Source organism: Myotis nattereri, assembly GCF_964212035.1.
Source record: "Myotis nattereri genome assembly, chromosome: X".
Classification (NCBI taxonomy): Eukaryota; Metazoa; Chordata; class Mammalia; order Chiroptera; family Vespertilionidae; genus Myotis; species Myotis nattereri.
The window spans coordinates 147,724,589-147,742,104 of record NC_138078.1 but is presented as its reverse complement, the minus strand read 5'-3'; the positions used below and the strand labels follow the sequence as shown (position 1 = coordinate 147,742,104).

At 46.9% G+C, this 17,516-nt stretch overlaps 1 protein-coding gene across 1 annotated transcript; it reads right to left on the bottom strand.

The window, feature by feature from the left end:
* Positions 1-7,485: 7,485 nt before the first annotated feature.
* On the bottom strand, positions 7,486-17,359 carry GPKOW (G-patch domain and KOW motifs). The gene is made up of 11 exons (XM_081081375.1): positions 17,165-17,359; positions 16,323-16,477; positions 16,099-16,223; positions 11,870-11,979; positions 10,898-11,111; positions 10,202-10,343; positions 9,482-9,596; positions 9,159-9,282; positions 8,997-9,066; positions 7,950-8,035; positions 7,486-7,855 (listed from the first exon to the last, which is right to left on the bottom strand). The coding sequence occupies exons 1-11, from the start codon at positions 17,338-17,340 to the stop codon at positions 7,721-7,723; spliced, it is 1,452 nt and encodes a 483-aa protein (XP_080937501.1). The 5' UTR covers positions 17,341-17,359; the 3' UTR covers positions 7,486-7,720.
* Positions 17,360-17,516: the final 157 nt, after the last annotated feature.

Genomic DNA, 17,516 nt, shown 5'->3' with positions numbered 1-17,516 from the left:
GGGGGAGGGAGCCTGGCACCGGAAATGACACATCCTGGCTGGAAGGTGAGGCCGTAGCCCTCCTTGTTCCGGTTTTGGGGTTTTGGAACAACGCGAATGAAAACTGCGTTCTCCTAGGAGGGCGCAGAGAGGGGAGGAAGCTTCGCGTGGTCATGAGTGTTTGAGGGAAATGAAGAGGGGTGGGCGAGGGAGCCTTCTCCTGGCTAAGTGAGAAAGGGCCAAGGATTTACCATTTCGGTTCAGCTTGAAGAGCATGAGGAGTTAACTTTCTGGGCAAACGAGACTTGGACCTCCGAGGTGGGCTAGAGTGGCCGCGTTCTGTTAATACCTTGTTCTCCCAGACTCCTAGAGAGAAGACAGGGTGGGAGCCCTCGGGCGGAGGCGATCTTGGAGACCTTGACAGCTGAGACTATCCACCCTTGACTTTGAGAAAACAGGGATGGAATTTTCCCACCCAGCTCTTTATTTACAAAATAAAATTGGTGTTTTGCCCTCCCCCGGTAGCTCAGTTGATTATAGCGTCCTCCCATTACACTAAGGTTAAGGGTTCAGTCCCAGTTTAGGGCACATACAAGAATCAACCAATGAGTGCATAAATAAGTGGAACAACAAGTCGATGTGTCTGTCTCTCTCTTTTAAAAGTTATTTATATATAGTGGACATCTGTTTTATTTATCCTTTTAAACTGATTCATGGCATTCCATGGAATAAATGTAGCACTGTTCAGCTGTTCCCCTACTGGTGGCCAGATGGTTTCATGTACTGTGTTGTCATCATCCATGGAGGACTCCATTGCTATGCTCCTCAACAAAGCCAGTCTTCTGGCCTTCTTCATGCTACATTTCTTCATGTCCCAGATCATATTTAACTTAATTCAGTCTGGCTTCTGTCACTCCCATATCTCTGAGACTGCTCAACCAGATTATTACTTATCAACAAGATAAGTAATAATCATGCCAAAGCAGCATTTACTTCCCTATCCCTCTCCTGTGATTGCCCAGCACATTCCACAGTCTCTTGCTCTCAACTCTCGGGTTTCTCTGACATCTCTGGCTAATCATCTTTATCCAATTTCCAAATATTATTGGAGTATCCTTGGGATGATCCTGGCCCCCTTAATTTTGTAGACAATATTGTCTCCTTAAGTGACTTCATCTTGTATCATAGCCTTAATTATTGCAAATTTTTTGGAAGATCCACTAATTTAGGCTTTTATGCTAGACCTCTCCTGAACACTAGACTCATATATATACTATGGCCTGTTTGACATGTTTACATGTATGCCTTATAAGGCATCTCAAATGTAGACCATCCAAACAGATCTCTGGAATTTCCCTGGCTCAAATACCCTCCTGTCTCTGTCATCTCAACCAATGGCAAGAGCCTTGAAAATAGTATGCTAAGTGAAAGAAGCCACTTGCATATTGTATGACTCCATTTATATGACGTGTGCAGAACAGGCAAATCCATAGAGACAAAAAGTAGATTAGTGGTTGCCTGGGGCTGAGGTAGGAGGAGGAAAAAAAGGGCAATGACTGAAAAGAGGTATGGGGTTTCTTTTGAGGGTTATGAAAGTGTTCTAAAACTGATTGTGTTGATGGTTGTATAACTCTGTAAGTATACTAAAAAAAACCATTTAATTGTACACTATTTTTTAAAGATTTTTATTGGCTTCAGAGAGGAAGGGAGAGGGAGAGAGAAATCTCAATGATGAAACAGAATCATTGATCAGCTGCCTCCTGCACACCCCCCACTGGGGATAGAGTCTGCAACTCAAGCATGTGCCTTAACCATGAATCATACCGGGGACCACTTGGTTCATCAGTCAATGCTCAACCACTGAGCCACACTGGCTAGGCTCATGTACTTTTAATTGTAATGAAATACATATTACATAAAATTTACCATCTTGCCGAAACCGGTTTGGCTCCGTGGATAGAGCGTCGGCCTGCGGACTGAAGGGTCCCAGGTTCGATTCTGGTCAAGGGCATGTACCTTGGTTGCGGGCACATCCCCAGTAGATGTGCAGAAGGCAGCTGATCGATATTTCTCTCTCATCGCTGTTTCTATCTCTCTATCTCTCTCCCTTCCTCTCTGTAAAAATCAATAAAATATATTAAAAAAAGAAATTAAAAAAATTACCATCTTAACTATTTTTAAGTGTACAAGTTCAGTAGTGTTAAGGATATTTTCCTTGTTCTACATCCAATCTCCAGAACTTCATCTTGCAAAATCTATACCCATTAAACAACTCCCATTTCCCTCTCCCCTAGCTCCTGGCAACCATCATTCTACTTTACTTTTCCATTTTTATTGTTTTGTTTCTGTTTTTATTTTTACTATTTTTTTCTTTACGTAAGCACCATCCGGTGTAACAGCATGCCTTTCCTAAGTGAGCACCAATGTGCAATTATGCAGCTTCCCCCTCACCCTCAGCCACGTAGTCTAACCCTGTAAACTGAGCAAGACGTTCCTGCCACATGCTGACACTTCAGTTGACTGCAGAAGCCTTTTCAATGGACCTTCCTCTTCTAGCAGCAGGAACCATTCATCTGAAAACCTACAAATGGGGTCTTGTGCTTGTCAGACAGTATTCAATATGCTGGCCTCACATTTGCCCAGCAGCCATGGCACCAGGTTAACTGACCCTCCAGGCACAGACCAAACCCGCATCCCTCTAAAGGCAAACCCCTACGCCCTGGGGGGAGAGGGGCAGTTGCAAGATGGGAGGAGAGGCTAAAAGAAATTGAACCTAAACTCTTCATCTGGAATGTTCAGGGTGGCCTTGGTTCCCCTTTCTAGGCGGGGCCTGCAGACCCTTCGGATCTTCTTTCTGGTGGTCTCACCTACAGGCTGCACGTAGGCAGAGTGGGCTGCTGTCTTGAGAGCCCGCAGGCTGGGTCTCTGCATCTTGAGGCCCAGTTCTAGCTGCTCCTCGCACCGGGCCAGTTCCTGAGCCAGCTGCTCCGCCTGGGCCTCTGGGCTTGGAGGGGATTCCTCCGGGGCTGGCTTTTCGCAGGCCTTCCTGTCCCAGCTTTTCTTCTTCTTTTGCTTCCTGAAGCTGCCTCACCTTCACCACCTAGGGATGCACCCTGGAGGTGTCACTGCACACGGGGTGTCCTGGTGCTGGGGCTGCCGGTGTCTCCCCAGCAGGATGTCCTAGGGTCGCCATGCGCTGCAGTTGCTGCCACCGGAACCCTCTACTTTACATTTTTATGAATTTGACTACTCTGGATACCACAAAAATTTGTCTTTTGGTGACTGGCTTATGCCACTTAGCAAAATGTCTTCAAGGTTCATTTGTGTTGCAGCATGTGTTAGAGTTTCCTTCCTTTTACTTAGTTTTTTATTGGAATTTCCTTCCTTTTAAAAGATAAATAACATTGCATGTATTACCACATTTTCCCTTTTTTTGTTTATTTTGTATATGCCACACTTTGCTTATTCACTGATGGACACTGGACTGCTTCCACCTTTTGGCTATTGAGAATAATGTTGCTATGAGCATGGGTATGCAAAATCAATTCTGGCTATATATCCAGAAGTGGAATTGATGGATTAAATAGTAATTGTTTTTTAATTTTGGGGGGAAATGTCATACTATTTTCCATAGCAGCTGCACCGTTTTATATTCCAACCAATAGTTCATAAAGGTTCCAATTTCTCACATCCTCACCAACACTTTTCTTTTTTAAAATAGTAGCCATTCTAGTGGGTGTGAGACCCAGATAATTGTCACCTGTATGGCAGTTCCCGAGACACTTCCCCTTACAGAGCTCATCTTTGACCTGACTCAGAACTGTTTGCATACCATTTCAAAACAGTTGGTGGTCATTGTTTAACTCCACAGATGCCTGCCGTGGTGATAAGAGTTAGAGCAAACAAGAGGTTGACCAATAGCCAAAACCAGTTTGGCTCAGTGGATAGAGCGTCAGCCTGCGGACTGAAAGGTCCCAGGTTCCGGTCAAGGGCATGTACCTGGGTTGCGGGCACATCCCCAGTAGGAGATGTGCAGGAGGCGGCTGATCGATGTTTCTCTCTCATCTCATCGATGTTTCTAACTCTCTATCTCTCTCCCTTCCTCTCTGTAAAAAATCAATAAAATATATTTTAAAAAAAAAGAGGTTGACCAATAAACATGAAAGTAAGAGCTAGGGAATAAAATGTCCAGAGGGGGTTTGAACAGCTCTGAAGCTCCGGCTGGGTAGGGCCTTTGGTTAGACTCAGAGCATTGTCCAGCTATGCCAAGATTTTGGGTTCAATCCCCAGTCAGGGCACATACAAGAAATCAATGAATACAAAAATAGGTGGAACAACATATCAATGTTTTTCTCTCTAATCAATACATAAAAATTTTCAGAAAAGATCTGATATATTCCTGGGGATCTGGAAGGACAGATGCAGGTGCATGTGCAAGGCTGTAAACACACCCAGAAAAGAACTGAGGAGGCCCTAAGCTCTCACCTGTGTGTGACCTTGAGGCTCTGTGAGAGCAAGACTGAAGGCTGAGGCAGAGTAGGCTAGGCATTCTGAACACAAGGCAGTACTCAATAACTTTAGGCCCCGTTTTCAACGACAGGCTTGGGAGGAATGTTAACTCCAGGAAATCAAAATCTGATGAAAGATCTATTTTAAGTATCACGGTGCATGGAGGAGTTGAAGGTATTGTCCAAAACTGCCAGGTTATGCCATGTTGCAGGGCAGACACAGGGGACCAGTGCCTTTCCCCAGGGAGATCCGGGCCCTTCTCGAGGGTGTTACCAAAGGGGTTTATTATGATTTGGAGAAAGGAATAGGCCTTCTTGACTGGGTGAAGCACATACAGCAGAGGAAGCTGAGTACTGGACATGACAAATTGGGAAGCTCTAGAATCCCAACCCTTCACCCGGATTAAAAATACAACCAAGCCTGGAATTCCAGGGGTAGTGCACCCACTCACAATGACTGGAGATAGATTAACTGAGTAGGGTTTGTGCCTGCTGCCTCCTTGAACAAGCCTGTTTAGCCAATCTTGAGAACAGATGAGTTCTGGAATTAATTAGGAAATGACCAAAAAGTCAGCCTGTGCAAGTGTACTTCATGTTGGGGTTACTAAATATTGGAAGGTTTCATAATCACCTTACCTTAGAGGCGCATAGCTACCAGTATTCTCACTTTGGCTCTAAACAGCAGTCTGCCTCTGCTTGGCAGTGGGGACAGTAGCTTATCTTTACTATCTGCTCTAGGGGTGTTTTAAGTTCTCTAGCCCTGTGCCACATTCTGACCCATCAGGACTTTGTACCAGTGGCCTAGATCTAACTCAAATCCTACTTATTACATCTATGACTTAGTGACTGGGGATGATTTAGAAACAATTGTGCCACCCTGGCTGGGTAGCTCAGTTGGTTGGAGTCATCCTGATACGCCAAGGTTTTGGGTTTCATTCCTGGTCAGTGCACATATAAGAATCAATCAATGAATGTATAAATACGTGGAATAACAAAATAATGTTTTTTTTTCTCTCTCTCTAAAATCAATAACAATTTAAAAAAAAAAACCAATTGTGCCTAAACTCTGACTTCCCTCATTGATTTTTGTATCTCAGACCATTAAACAGAAAAGTTTGAGGATTCTTTGACAATAACCTTTTTGAGAATCCAGTTACCTGGAGCAACCAAATTCTACCTGAGACAGAGCCCTTCTCAGCTTTTATTTTTTTAGAGAGAGAAAGTAAGGGAACCAACTTACACCATACACAAAACTAAACTCAAAATGGATAAAGGACTTAAATGTACGACGGGAAACCATAAAAATACTAGAGGAATCCAAAGGCAACAAAATCTCAGACATATGCTGAAGCAATTTCTTCACTGATACAGCGCCTAGGGCACTTGAAACTAAAGAGAAAATGAACAAATGGGACTACACCAAATTAAAAGCTTCTGCACAGCAAAAGAAACCATCAACAAAACAACAAGAAAGCCCACTGCATGGGAGAACATATTTGCCAATGTTATCACCAATAAAGGTTTAATCTCCAACATTTATAGGGAACTCATACAACTTAACAAAAGGAAGATAAATAATCCAATAAAAAAATGGGCAAAGCACCTAAATAGACACTTTTCAAAAGAGGACATTTAAAAAGCCAAGAGACATATGAAAACATGCTCAAAGTCACTAATCATCAGAGAGATGCAAATCAAAACAACGAGGTATCATTTCACACCTGTCAGAATGGCTATCATCAACAAATCAACAAACGACAAGTGCTGGAGAGGATGTGGAGAAAAAGGAACACTCGTGCGCTGCTGGTGGGAATGCAGACTGGTGCAGCCACTATGGAAGACAGTATGGAGTGTCCTCAAAAAGTTAAAAATGGAACTCCCATTTGACCTAGTGATCCCACTTCTAAAAATATATCCCAAGAAACCAGAAACACCAATCAGAAAGGATATATGCACCCCTATGTTCATAGCGGCACAATTCACCATAGCTAAGATTTGGAAACAGCCTAAGTGCCCATCAGCAGATGAATGGATTAGAAAACAGTGGTACATCTACACAATGGAATACTACGCTGCTGTAAAAAAGAAGAGTTTTTACCATTTGCAACAGCATGGATGGAACTGGAGAGCATTATGCCAGGTGAAATAAGCCAGTCAATGAAGGAAAAATACCACATGATCTCACTCATTCATGGATAATAGAGACCATTATAAACTTATGAACAATAATAGATACAGAGGCAGAGCAGCATCGAACAGACTGTCAAACTACAGCGGGAAGGCTGGGGAGGGCTGTGGGGGCAGTAGGCAGGGGGGTAAGAGATCAACCGAAGGACTTGTATGCATGCATATCAGCATAACCAATGGACAAAGACACTGGGTGGTAGGGGAGGCCGGGGGAATGTCAAGGGGGGAAAAAAGGGAGACATATGTAATACTCTTTGTAATACTTTAAGCAATAAAACAAACTTTTTTAAAAAAAGGGAGAAGCATCAATTTGTTGTTCCACTTATGTATGTATTCACTGGTTGATTCTTTTTGTGCCCTGACCAGGGATGAAACCCAAAACCTTGGCCTAATGGGATGACTCTAACCAAATGAGCTACCTGGCCGCAAGGCAAAAATTTTTTTACCTTCAAGCCAAAGTTTTGGGACTAAAATGGGATCCATGAAATTAAATGGCTCCTTTGGAAAGCAGTGCTAACATAGCCCATTCATGGGTAGATGCTTCCCTTCCTCTTGACTGCCATCATTGGACTCAAGTTATGCTCTGGACCAAGATGAGAAGCAGAGATGTGGTGTTCCAGACTCCGTAGTATCTGCTGAGGGGACAGATTTAATAGCTTCTGTGTTCTGAGTGAGTCTGTGAGCGAATGGATCCTTTCAATTGTCTGGCAGCCCAAGGAGGGCAGTAGGGCTGAAAAATGAAGTGGTTCCCACCTCGGCGCACCTCCCACCTCCACTCACAGCTCAGCATACCATTTATGAGCTCTTCGTCTAAGTATTTGAAATGCTTTTTATTTTATATGAACTGCTGATAAATACTAGGTTTGTTTCCAGCCTCCCTTCTGGCCTATCCATTTCATGCCCTGTCCCTGTCACAGGGCTATATTGCAAATGCAGGACAGAACAGTGACAAAGGCAGGCTTTTCACACTGTACAGAACTGGTAACTGAAAAAAACAACACAACCAAACAATAAGTGGCAACTGGGGAATGGAATGGGTCCACGGGTCAGTCGTCATCTGAGTCAGTGGGGCCTATGTACTCGCAAACAGCATCATAGTGAAGCTCCACCACCCGATTCTCTCTCCGCAGCTGAACCACAGCCTGGCTCTTCTCTCTGTCCCAGCTCAGCAGATGGCCCACCTAGAGTAGGGACAGTTGAAGTCAGCCAGGCCAACCCAGACCCTGGGACATCCCTTGTATGTTCCCACTGCCCATTCCCAGGTCCGGGACTCACCCTTCCAGCCCGTGGCCCCAGCACCACCATCACCCGTTTGTCCTGGACCTTGGGGATGAGGGTCTCGAGCATGTATTCCCTGATGCCTGCAGAGAAGGAAAGGGGAGTGAAGTCTGCAGCCAAGGGCCAGCCCAGCCAGGTCCTGTCAGAAGGGTCTTTCCTGTATTCTCTGGAGCCACCTGTACCCTGTTGACAGATGGGAGTCCCACTACACCCATTTCACAGATGAGGAAACCTAAGGAGCAGTTCCTAGCAATAGTTGTATGAAAGGGAGCATTTACATACAATGATGGGTGGTGGTGATAACAAGACACTGCCTACTGTGACCATGTTTAAGCCCTGCCCTGAATGAGGAGTTCAATACACACCCACATAAGGCATCAGTTACAATAGGAAGAAATGGGTCATTTCCAGGATAATTTTGCAGATGTGGGAAGCGGGGCTCAGGTACGTAACATTGTGTTAGAGGATGCTGGGCCTTGCAAAAAACCTCAACTCTGCCCTAGCTGTTTTGGCTCAGTGGATAGAGCGTCGGCCTGTGGACTGAAGGGTCCCAGGTTCGATTCTGGTCAAGGGCACATGCCCGCTTGCAGGCTCGATCCCCAGTAGGGGGCGTGCAGGAGGCAACCAATCAATGATTCCCTCTAATCATTGATGTTTCTATCTCTCTCTTCCTATCTGAAATTAATAAAAATATATTTAAAAAAAACCCTCAACCTCCCAGCTTTTGCCTGGGCAGGCTGTTGTCTAAGACAGCCTTCTTCTTTTTTAAAAAAATACATTTTTATTGATTTCAGAGAGGAAGGAAGAGGGAGAGAGATAGAAACATCAATGATGAGAGAATCATTGATCTGCTGCTTCCTACATGCCCCCTACTGGGGATTGAGCCCACAACCCAGACATGTGCCCTTGGCCGGAATCAAACCCGGGACCCTTCAGTCCATAAGTTGATGCTCTAGCCACTGAGCCAAACTGGCTAGGGCTAAGACAGTCTTCTTGATCAGCCTCCAGGATGATGATAACCCAGTGGCCATCCCTCAGACTCACCATCCAGGACCTGGCCTTCATCTGTCCGACACACACAAGTATCTGGGCTGAGGACATCTTCGATTATCATCTGGGGAGAGGGTCAGGGGACATGAGAATGTTAGAGAGCGAAGGGGGCCCAGTTCCTGGGGGAGGAAGGGGACCTAGGCTGCGGGTGCCCACCTTGGTGTTGTAATACTGGCCGCGCTTGTACAGTTTGTCCACAAAGCGCACACGCAGGTCCCTGTGCAACCAGTGCTGCCTCCTCGAGGCTGCTTTCTCACTCTTGGCTGGAGGCTCATCTTGTCTGTGGAGACAGGGCAGACACCAGGCTTAGTCAGTCGTGCGTTCCAGTTGCCCCACCTTGGCCGATGCTGTAAAACCCACCCATAGTACCGTTTCTAGTTCCTTCTATGTACCTGTCTTGCCCTGGAAGCCTTCTCTGACTGCTGGAGCCTCCCCACACCCCTACCTTCCTCCGTCATCCCAGATGCCCAGGGCCCCACCGGTCTGGAAGGTGTTTCCGCTTCTCTTCTGCTCCCTGCTGGGTGGGAAGTTCTGAACCCTTCCTCATTGAGGCTGCTCCGTTCTGTTGCCCTGAGGAAGTTTTGCTCACATGGCCTATTCAAGGGGGAGAATCAGGAAAGACCTTCAATGTCTCACTCTTTCCCCCCAAGCCACATCTCAGCCTCAGACCACCTCCCATCCGCCAAAGTGTCCCTTCTTCCAAGCATGCCTTTGCCAGGAAGCCTTTCTCAACCGCCACAACCTGGGCCGACAGTGCCTGCCCAAGCCACCTGCCTAGTGTGGGCTAGGAGTCCTGGGGAGCTCTGCTGGCACCCATCTCCCATCTGCCAAACTGCCCCATTCTGCCGACATGCCTAAAGTGCCTTCCTCCCCAGTTATGCCGTAGTCCTAGCTGCTCTCACCCCCTAGCAAAAGAGAGGTTCACCACCCTAAATAGACCTCCTGAGGGTAGAAAATGGTTTCCACACCCGTTTTTTCTAGTTCAGAAAGAGGCTAAAGACTCAGGGTTACTAGATCAACCTTTCTTCAGTCCAACTGAATAAACCACTATCTCCACTCTCACTGCTGCGCGCCCCCCACCCCCCGCCCGCAGATCACACACACACACACACACACACACACACACACACACACACACACACACCATGTGAGCCCAAGACATGCCCTCTCATCCCCAGCTGGGTAAGAGGCTCACTCACTGGGATCCAAGGAGTTCTTGGACTTCTTGACAAATTCCTGCTGGGAGACAGGCTGTAGGCAGTACTCACTAACAGTCACCATGTGGTTCCCCATGGCCAAGCGAACCATGGCCCGGGCATTGTCAGGATCCAGGCCTTCCACCTAAAGTGTTGGGAAGAAGTAGTTAGGCAAAGGTTGAGTGGACTCGACCTACATTTCTAGGACCAAGCTTTCCACCCTTACCTCTAATCGGCCTGACCCCTGTGTCTCCCCCAGCAGACTGTGACCCCTGAGAGTGGGGACCAGGCTTGGTCCAGGCCAGGTCCTGGAAGGTGAGTCTGAGGGATGGCCACTGACATCTGAAGGTGGACTCTGACCCTGAGGTCTGGGACTGGTCCCTGTGTCTCCTCCACCAGATTGTGACCCCTGAGGGCTCGGACCAGGCCTAGTCCCTTGTTCCCCCCACTAGACTGTGGGGCTTGGACATATTTTAAGCATTTAATCCTTATGCACTTGTGGCATATGGCATTCTCTCCCCTTTAGTTAGAAACTGAGGCTCAGAAAGGCCCAGCAAATAGTCCTGAGTTACCAAATAAGGCCTAAAAGACAAGGACTTCCAGTCTTTCTCTCCCAAACCAAATTCTTCTTCGTTCTGACCCTCACATCAATCTTTCCTGCTGCCTGTTTTGGGCTCCTGGCACATCTTGGTTCCTTACCTTCCCATAGAGTCCTCGATAAGGGCCAGAGAGAACCACCACAGCTCCTCCAGCTACCAGTCCTTGAGGCTGGTCTTCCTTATCCTTCTCTTGCTCCTCACCGGGCTTCCGAGGATGGTGGGGGCCAGTGGGGGCCAGGGCCTGGACCTCAGCCAGGTTGGCGCCCAGTCCTAACCCTTTAGGTCTCAGTGAGTTGACACGAGGCTTCACCACTCTGTAGAGAGCACAAAATATGGGCTTGGTGGGGTATGTAAAGGTCTTCAATGCTCCATTGTCCCCCAAACCCTACCCAACTCCCACCCTTTCAAAATGTTCAAGAGTATACTTCCCCATCTCATAGTAGGAACACTTTTGACCTACAGAAACAGCAATTTCATTAGATTCAACCTCATAACATGTTACACATGCCACCCATTACATAAGATCCATAGTATAACCAAACACACTAATATTTCTACAGGGGAAATCATACAAATATTCATACTGAGCAGGAGAAATACATTATAAAACAATGTCAATTCAGGTCACATTTGGCTGCCAAAGCATTTATGAAAAAAAAGTTTGGTTTTCAGAATTTTTTGGAGTTTAGAACTGTGGAGAGGGACTGTAAGTCTGTGTGGTAATAGCAATGCCTAGTCTATGCTTATTTGGGGCCAGGACCTCCTGCGAGTGCTTTACATGTATAAGTTCACTTATTTCTCACAACAGACCTGGGAAGTCAATGCTGTTATTATCCCCATTTTTCCGACAAGGAAGTTGATGCCCAGAGAGGCAATCTTTCCATAAATGGGATCCAATCATGGAGTTTCAAAGGGCAAATAGGAGTCTGAAACAGCAGTGGAAGAGACTACTGAATTGGTTAGGGTGGTAATGTGCCCTTCCCATGCCTAGATGGTTCTGGGTGAGCAGTAACCGCAGGGGTCTCGTTTACTATTCTGTCAGTTGTCCCCATGGCCCTACCCCAGAACTCACTGTTTGAAGGTGCGACCGATGCCCTGGCCAGGTTTCCAGCCCATGCCCCGCAACATGGCCAGCCCATAGGCCTCCACAGGGACTGCCTCGTAATTGGCCTCCTTGGGCACCTGTGGGTTCAGGAGGAGGAAGGACAGTCAGACTTTGCTTACAGTAGCAGGCCTCTGAAGTGCATTTGCTATCACCTACTGGGTAACCCTCAATGCTTCTTTTCCAATCAGCTTAAGGGTAACTTTTGATTTCCTCTTGCCATCCCTCACTTTATGCCTCTAGTTCAGTCCTTCAACAAATATTTACAAAGCACCTATGCAGTGCCAGGTACTGTTCTAGGTGCTGGCGATAAGGCAATGAACAAAACAGACAAAAAATCCTGACCTTGTGGGCTTATGTTCTAATTGTAGGACACAGAAGAAATGAAATACATAAAACAGGGTATATCAGGTGGTGATAAGTTATCTGAAGGAAAGAAAAGCAGGTTAAGGAGATAAGAGAGATGAAGAAGGGAGTGTCACTGAGTTGACATTTTGAGCAGAGACCAGACGGAGATAACAGGGAGCCATGAGGATGTGAGAAGAAAGTGATGCAAGTAGAGAAAACAGTAAGAGCAAAGGCCCTGAGGCAAATAAGATCTGGTGTGCGTGAAAAGCATCATGAAAGTCAACCTAACTGAAACAGAGATGTGGAGGCAGAGAGGGCTGGCAAGAAATTAATTAAGAGAGCTAGTCAGGCCCTGACTGGTTTGGCTCAGTGGATAGAGCGTCAGCCTGTGGACTGAAAGGTCCCAGGTTCGATTCCGGTCAAGGGCATGTACCTGGGTTGCGGGTACATCCCCAGTAGGGGGTGTGCAGGAGGCAGCTGATTGATGTTTCTCTCTCATTGATGTTTCTAACTCTCTATCTCTCTCCCTTCCTCTCTGTAAAAAATCAGTAATATATATAAATCAATAAATATATATAAAAGAGAGCTGGTCAGGAGTCACAAGAGGGTGGCAGCCCCAAGGGGGACCAGCTAGTGCAGCCGTGGGCAACCTACGGCCCGTTTGAAATGAATAAAACTAAAAAAAAAAAAAGACTGTACCCTTTTATGTAATGATGTTTACTTTGAATTTATATTAGTTCACACAAACACTCCATCCATGCTTTTGTTCCGGCCCTCCGGTCCAGTTTAAGAACCCATTGTGGCCCTCGAGTCAAAAAGTTTGCCCACCCCTGAGCCAGTGAGTAACTGTAATAGATCAGATGAGAGATGCTAGTGGTTCAGGCCAGCATGCCAGCAGTGGATGGGGAGAAGTGGTCAGATTCTAGATGTATTTTGAAAAGGGAGATGATAGGATTCTGCTGACAGATTATATATGGTATGAAATAAAGAGGCGAGTCAAAGGTGATGATAAGGTTTCTAGGCTGAGGGAGAGGAAGGATGGATGGAACTGCAAGAGGAGGGAAAACGAGAGAAATGAGGCCAAAGCTAGAATAGGTTGGAGAGTGAAGTGAAAGTCACTTCACTTTTTTTATGATGAGAGAAACCAGAAGACATCTGAAGACTGATGAGAACAGTTCAGTCAAAAGAAATGGTGGTCTGGGGCTGTAAGAAAACTAGGCTCCAGCCCTAGCTCGTTTGGCTCAGTAGAAAGAGCGGCAGCCTGCAGAATGAAGGGTTCTGGGTTCAATTCCGGTCAAGGGCATGTACCTCGGTTGCAGACTCCATCTCCAGCCCTGGTTGGGGAGTGTGGGAGGGCAACCAATCAATGTGTCTTTCTCTCACATTAATGTTTCTCTCTCTCTCTCTCCCTCCCACTCTCTCTAAAAATTAGTAGAAAAACATCCTCAGGTGAGCATTAAAATAAAGAAAGAAAAGAAAACAAAACAAAACAAAACAAAACTAGGCGCCGAAACCGGTTTGGCTCAGTGGATGGAGCATCGGCCTGCGGACTGAAAGGTCCCAGGTTCGATTCCAGTCAAGGGCATGTACCTGGGTTGCGGGCACATCCCCAGTAGGAGGTGTGCAGGAGGCAGCTGATTGATGTTTCTCTCTCATTGATGTTTCTAACTCTCTATCTCTCTCCCTTCCTCTCTGTAAAAAATCAGTAATATATATAAATCAATAAATATATATAAAAGAGAGCTGGTCAGGAGTCACAAGAGGGTGGCAGCCCCAAGGGGGACCAGCTAGTGCAGCCGTGGGCAACCTACGGCCCGTTTGAAATGAATAAAACTAAAAAAAAAAAAAGACTGTACCCTTTTATGTAATGATGTTTACTTTGAATTTATATTAGTTCACACAAACACTCCATCCATGCTTTTGTTCCGGCCCTCCGGTCCAGTTTAAGAACCCATTGTGGCCCTCGAGTCAAAAAGTTTGCCCACCCCTGAGCTAGTGAGTAACTGTAATAGATCAGATGAGAGATGCTAGTGGTTCAGGCCAGCATGCCAGCAGTGGATGGGGAGAAGTGGTCAGATTCTAGATGTATTTTGAAAAGGGAGATGATAGGATTCTGCTGACAGATTATATATGGTATGAAATAAAGAGGCGAGTCAAAGGTGATGATAAGGTTTCTAGGCTGAGGGAGAGGAAGGATGGATGGAACTGCAAGAGGAGGGAAAACGAGAGAAATGAGGCCAAAGCTAGAATAGGTTGGAGAGTGAAGTGAAAGTCACTTCACTTTTTTTATGATGAGAGAAACCAGAAGACATCTGAAGACTGATGAGAACAGTTCAGTCAAAAGAAATGGTGGTCTGGGGCTGTAAGAAAACTAGGCTCCAGCCCTAGCTCGTTTGGCTCAGTAGAAAGAGCGGCAGCCTGCAGAATGAAGGGTTCTGGGTTCAATTCCGGTCAAGGGCATGTACCTCGGTTGCAGACTCCATCTCCAGCCCTGGTTGGGGAGTGTGGGAGGGCAACCAATCAATGTGTCTTTCTCTCACATTAATGTTTCTCTCTCTCTCTCTCCCTCCCACTCTCTCTAAAAATTAGTAGAAAAACATCCTCAGGTGAGCATTAAAATAAAGAAAGAAAAGAAAACAAAACAAAACAAAACAAAACTAGGCGCCGAAACCGGTTTGGCTCAGTGGATGGAGCATCGGCCTGCGGACTGAAAGGTCCCAGGTTCGATTCCAGTCAAGGGCATGTACCTGGGTTGCGGGCACATCCCCAGTAGGAGGTGTGCAGGAGGCAGCTGGTTGATGTTTCTCTCTCATCGATGTTTCTAACTCTCTATCCCTCTCCCTTCCTCTCTGTAAAAAATCAATAAAATATATTTTAAAAACAAAAACCAAAAAAACAAAACTAGGCTTCAAAGAAGCACTGCAGCCCAGTTGGTTAGAGCATCATCTTTCTATGCTAAGGTTGTGGGTTCAATCCCCAGTCAGGATGCATACAAGACTCAACCAATGAATGCATAAATTGGGTGGAATAACAACTCAATGTTTCTCTCTCTCCTTCTTTCTCCCTTTCTCTCTCTCTAAAATCAATAAATAAAAATTTCAAAACAAAACAACAAAAGCACTGCAAAAAACTGTGAATGAAGAGGTAAAATGCAGGTCTATGGGTATGAAAGACAGACTTGGTTCCTTCTGTAGACACAACCCTCACCTCTCATGGTCTCAAATCCCATCATCACTCCCTCAATTCTTGTTTTTAATTCCCTCAATTCTTTATACTCACTCCAGACACACAAGTTGCCTCGATGTTGGACACACATCACATCGATTTCCTGCCAAAATGCCGTTGTCTGGGTTGCTGCTGCCATTAGGAGTACTCACCCTGCTCTTCCCTTTCTCATTAAACCCTAGCGGTCCTTCCAAGTCTCTCTCCTACCATTCTTGTCTCAGTCTCCATCATCTGTAGCCAGTAGGTCTCCTTGCTTCCATCTCTGCTTACCAGTCTGTTTGGCTTGCAGCAGCCAGAGAAATCCTGTCAAATCATACCTTGTCCCTTCTCTGCTCATGGTTCTCATCTCATTCAGAGTAAATCCAAAGTCCTCACCATGGCCCACAAGGGCCTACTTGATTTAGCTCCCATTTCTGACTTCATCTACTACCCCTCCCCTTCACTCATTCTAACCCCATTACATCAATCTCCTTGGTGATCCTCAAACACTCCAAAGGATGGAAGGAGGAAGGGGTAGGCAGCAGGCCTCTAATACACACACAGACTTTCCCTGCTCTGTGCAGGGAAGGCCTGGCAGATAGGGAAAAGAGAGGCTGGGGCAGGAGGGGGGCGAGGGGCCAGCTCACTGTCTCTGCCCGGGGCTCGCTGCCTGCCCCTTCCTCGTTGGGGGTGCATCTTTTCTGGATCATGGGAATAGCGAGCGTGGGGTCGACACCCGCATTCTCTCTTTCCTCCAGAGACTTCTTGGATTCTAAGGAAGAATGGGAGGGAGCAGTGAGGCCCCACCCATACCCTTCCACTTTTCTAGTGTTCTTCCTTCACCGGGGCAAGGCAAAGATGGATCACTCACCCTCAATGAGCTCCTTCACAGCCTGGGACAGCACCCCATCCCCAATGGCCTCAATATCTGTGGATAGGCCAGGGGCCTGGGTTAGTGGCTGCCTTCGAAGGTCATTCTGGATCAAAGGGATGACGAGCTCCTTGGGGGCTTCTGAGGGATTCACACTGATGTGAACACAAAGGGATTAAGTCGGAAGAGTAGCATGGTCAGTGGGTGCTGAGCCACACCCCTTCATTCAGAGAAAACACAGAGCCAAACTCACCCCCAGGTCAATGGGCCAGGCTCTGTCTGGTTCGTCAGTTACATCTCTGGATATAACTGGAGAACCTTCTTTGGATCCTCTCCTCCACCCCCAATAATTAACTGTGCCTTTCAGGAATCAGTCCTCGGTCCATGGCTTCCACAATGACCCACAAATCACCATCTTCAGTTCAGACTCTCTCCAGAGCTCCAGGCTCCACACCGGCCTTTCCGAATTAAGCCGTGGATGGCTTCCCTCCAATCTGCCGCTCCATTCCGTTCCCATATCGGAGAAGCCCCACCATTTCAGTTGAGACACTAGGGTCCTGTCATTCTCTCCTCCTTTTCTTCTTTCAGAACGCACGCACCTCAGGGCTCCCAAATCCTAAAGACACCCCCCTCTCAGGATGTATTCTCTCTCGTCAATCCCCAGGGCCATCAGGCTCAGTTCCTACTGTCCTACAAACGCCCGCCTTCTCTCCTCCACGAATTTGCTCACGCGGTACTCAGGCTTTCCAGGCCGCTGTCACCGAGACAATCAATTCAGACTGCGCCCTCCCCCATGCGCCCACCGCACCGATTTCCAAGGGATGAAAGACCCAGCGCTTCACCTGTGCAGCTTCCTCCCTTCCACGGTCTTCAAGAACTCCTTCTCTTCCGGAGCCGCACCCGGGTCGTGTCCCCGGTCTGCCAGCCGTCTTCGGGCAGCCGTACGACTGAAGCTAAACGAAATTGGGGCAGTAGAGGGTCCCGCCGGCCGCGAAACACCATCTTCAGACTCCGCCATCTTGCTCCTCTTCCCCGGCCCGCGCGCTGCTTGCTGGGAAGTTTAGTTTGGGCTCAGTTTGCCGGGGGCCGGAAGACGGGAGTTAGAACTACCTTTCCCACGAAGCACTGCGGCATCGACGGGCGAATAAGGGGCCGTGGGAAGTAATTGCGGCTCTTTTACTTCAGAGATGCACT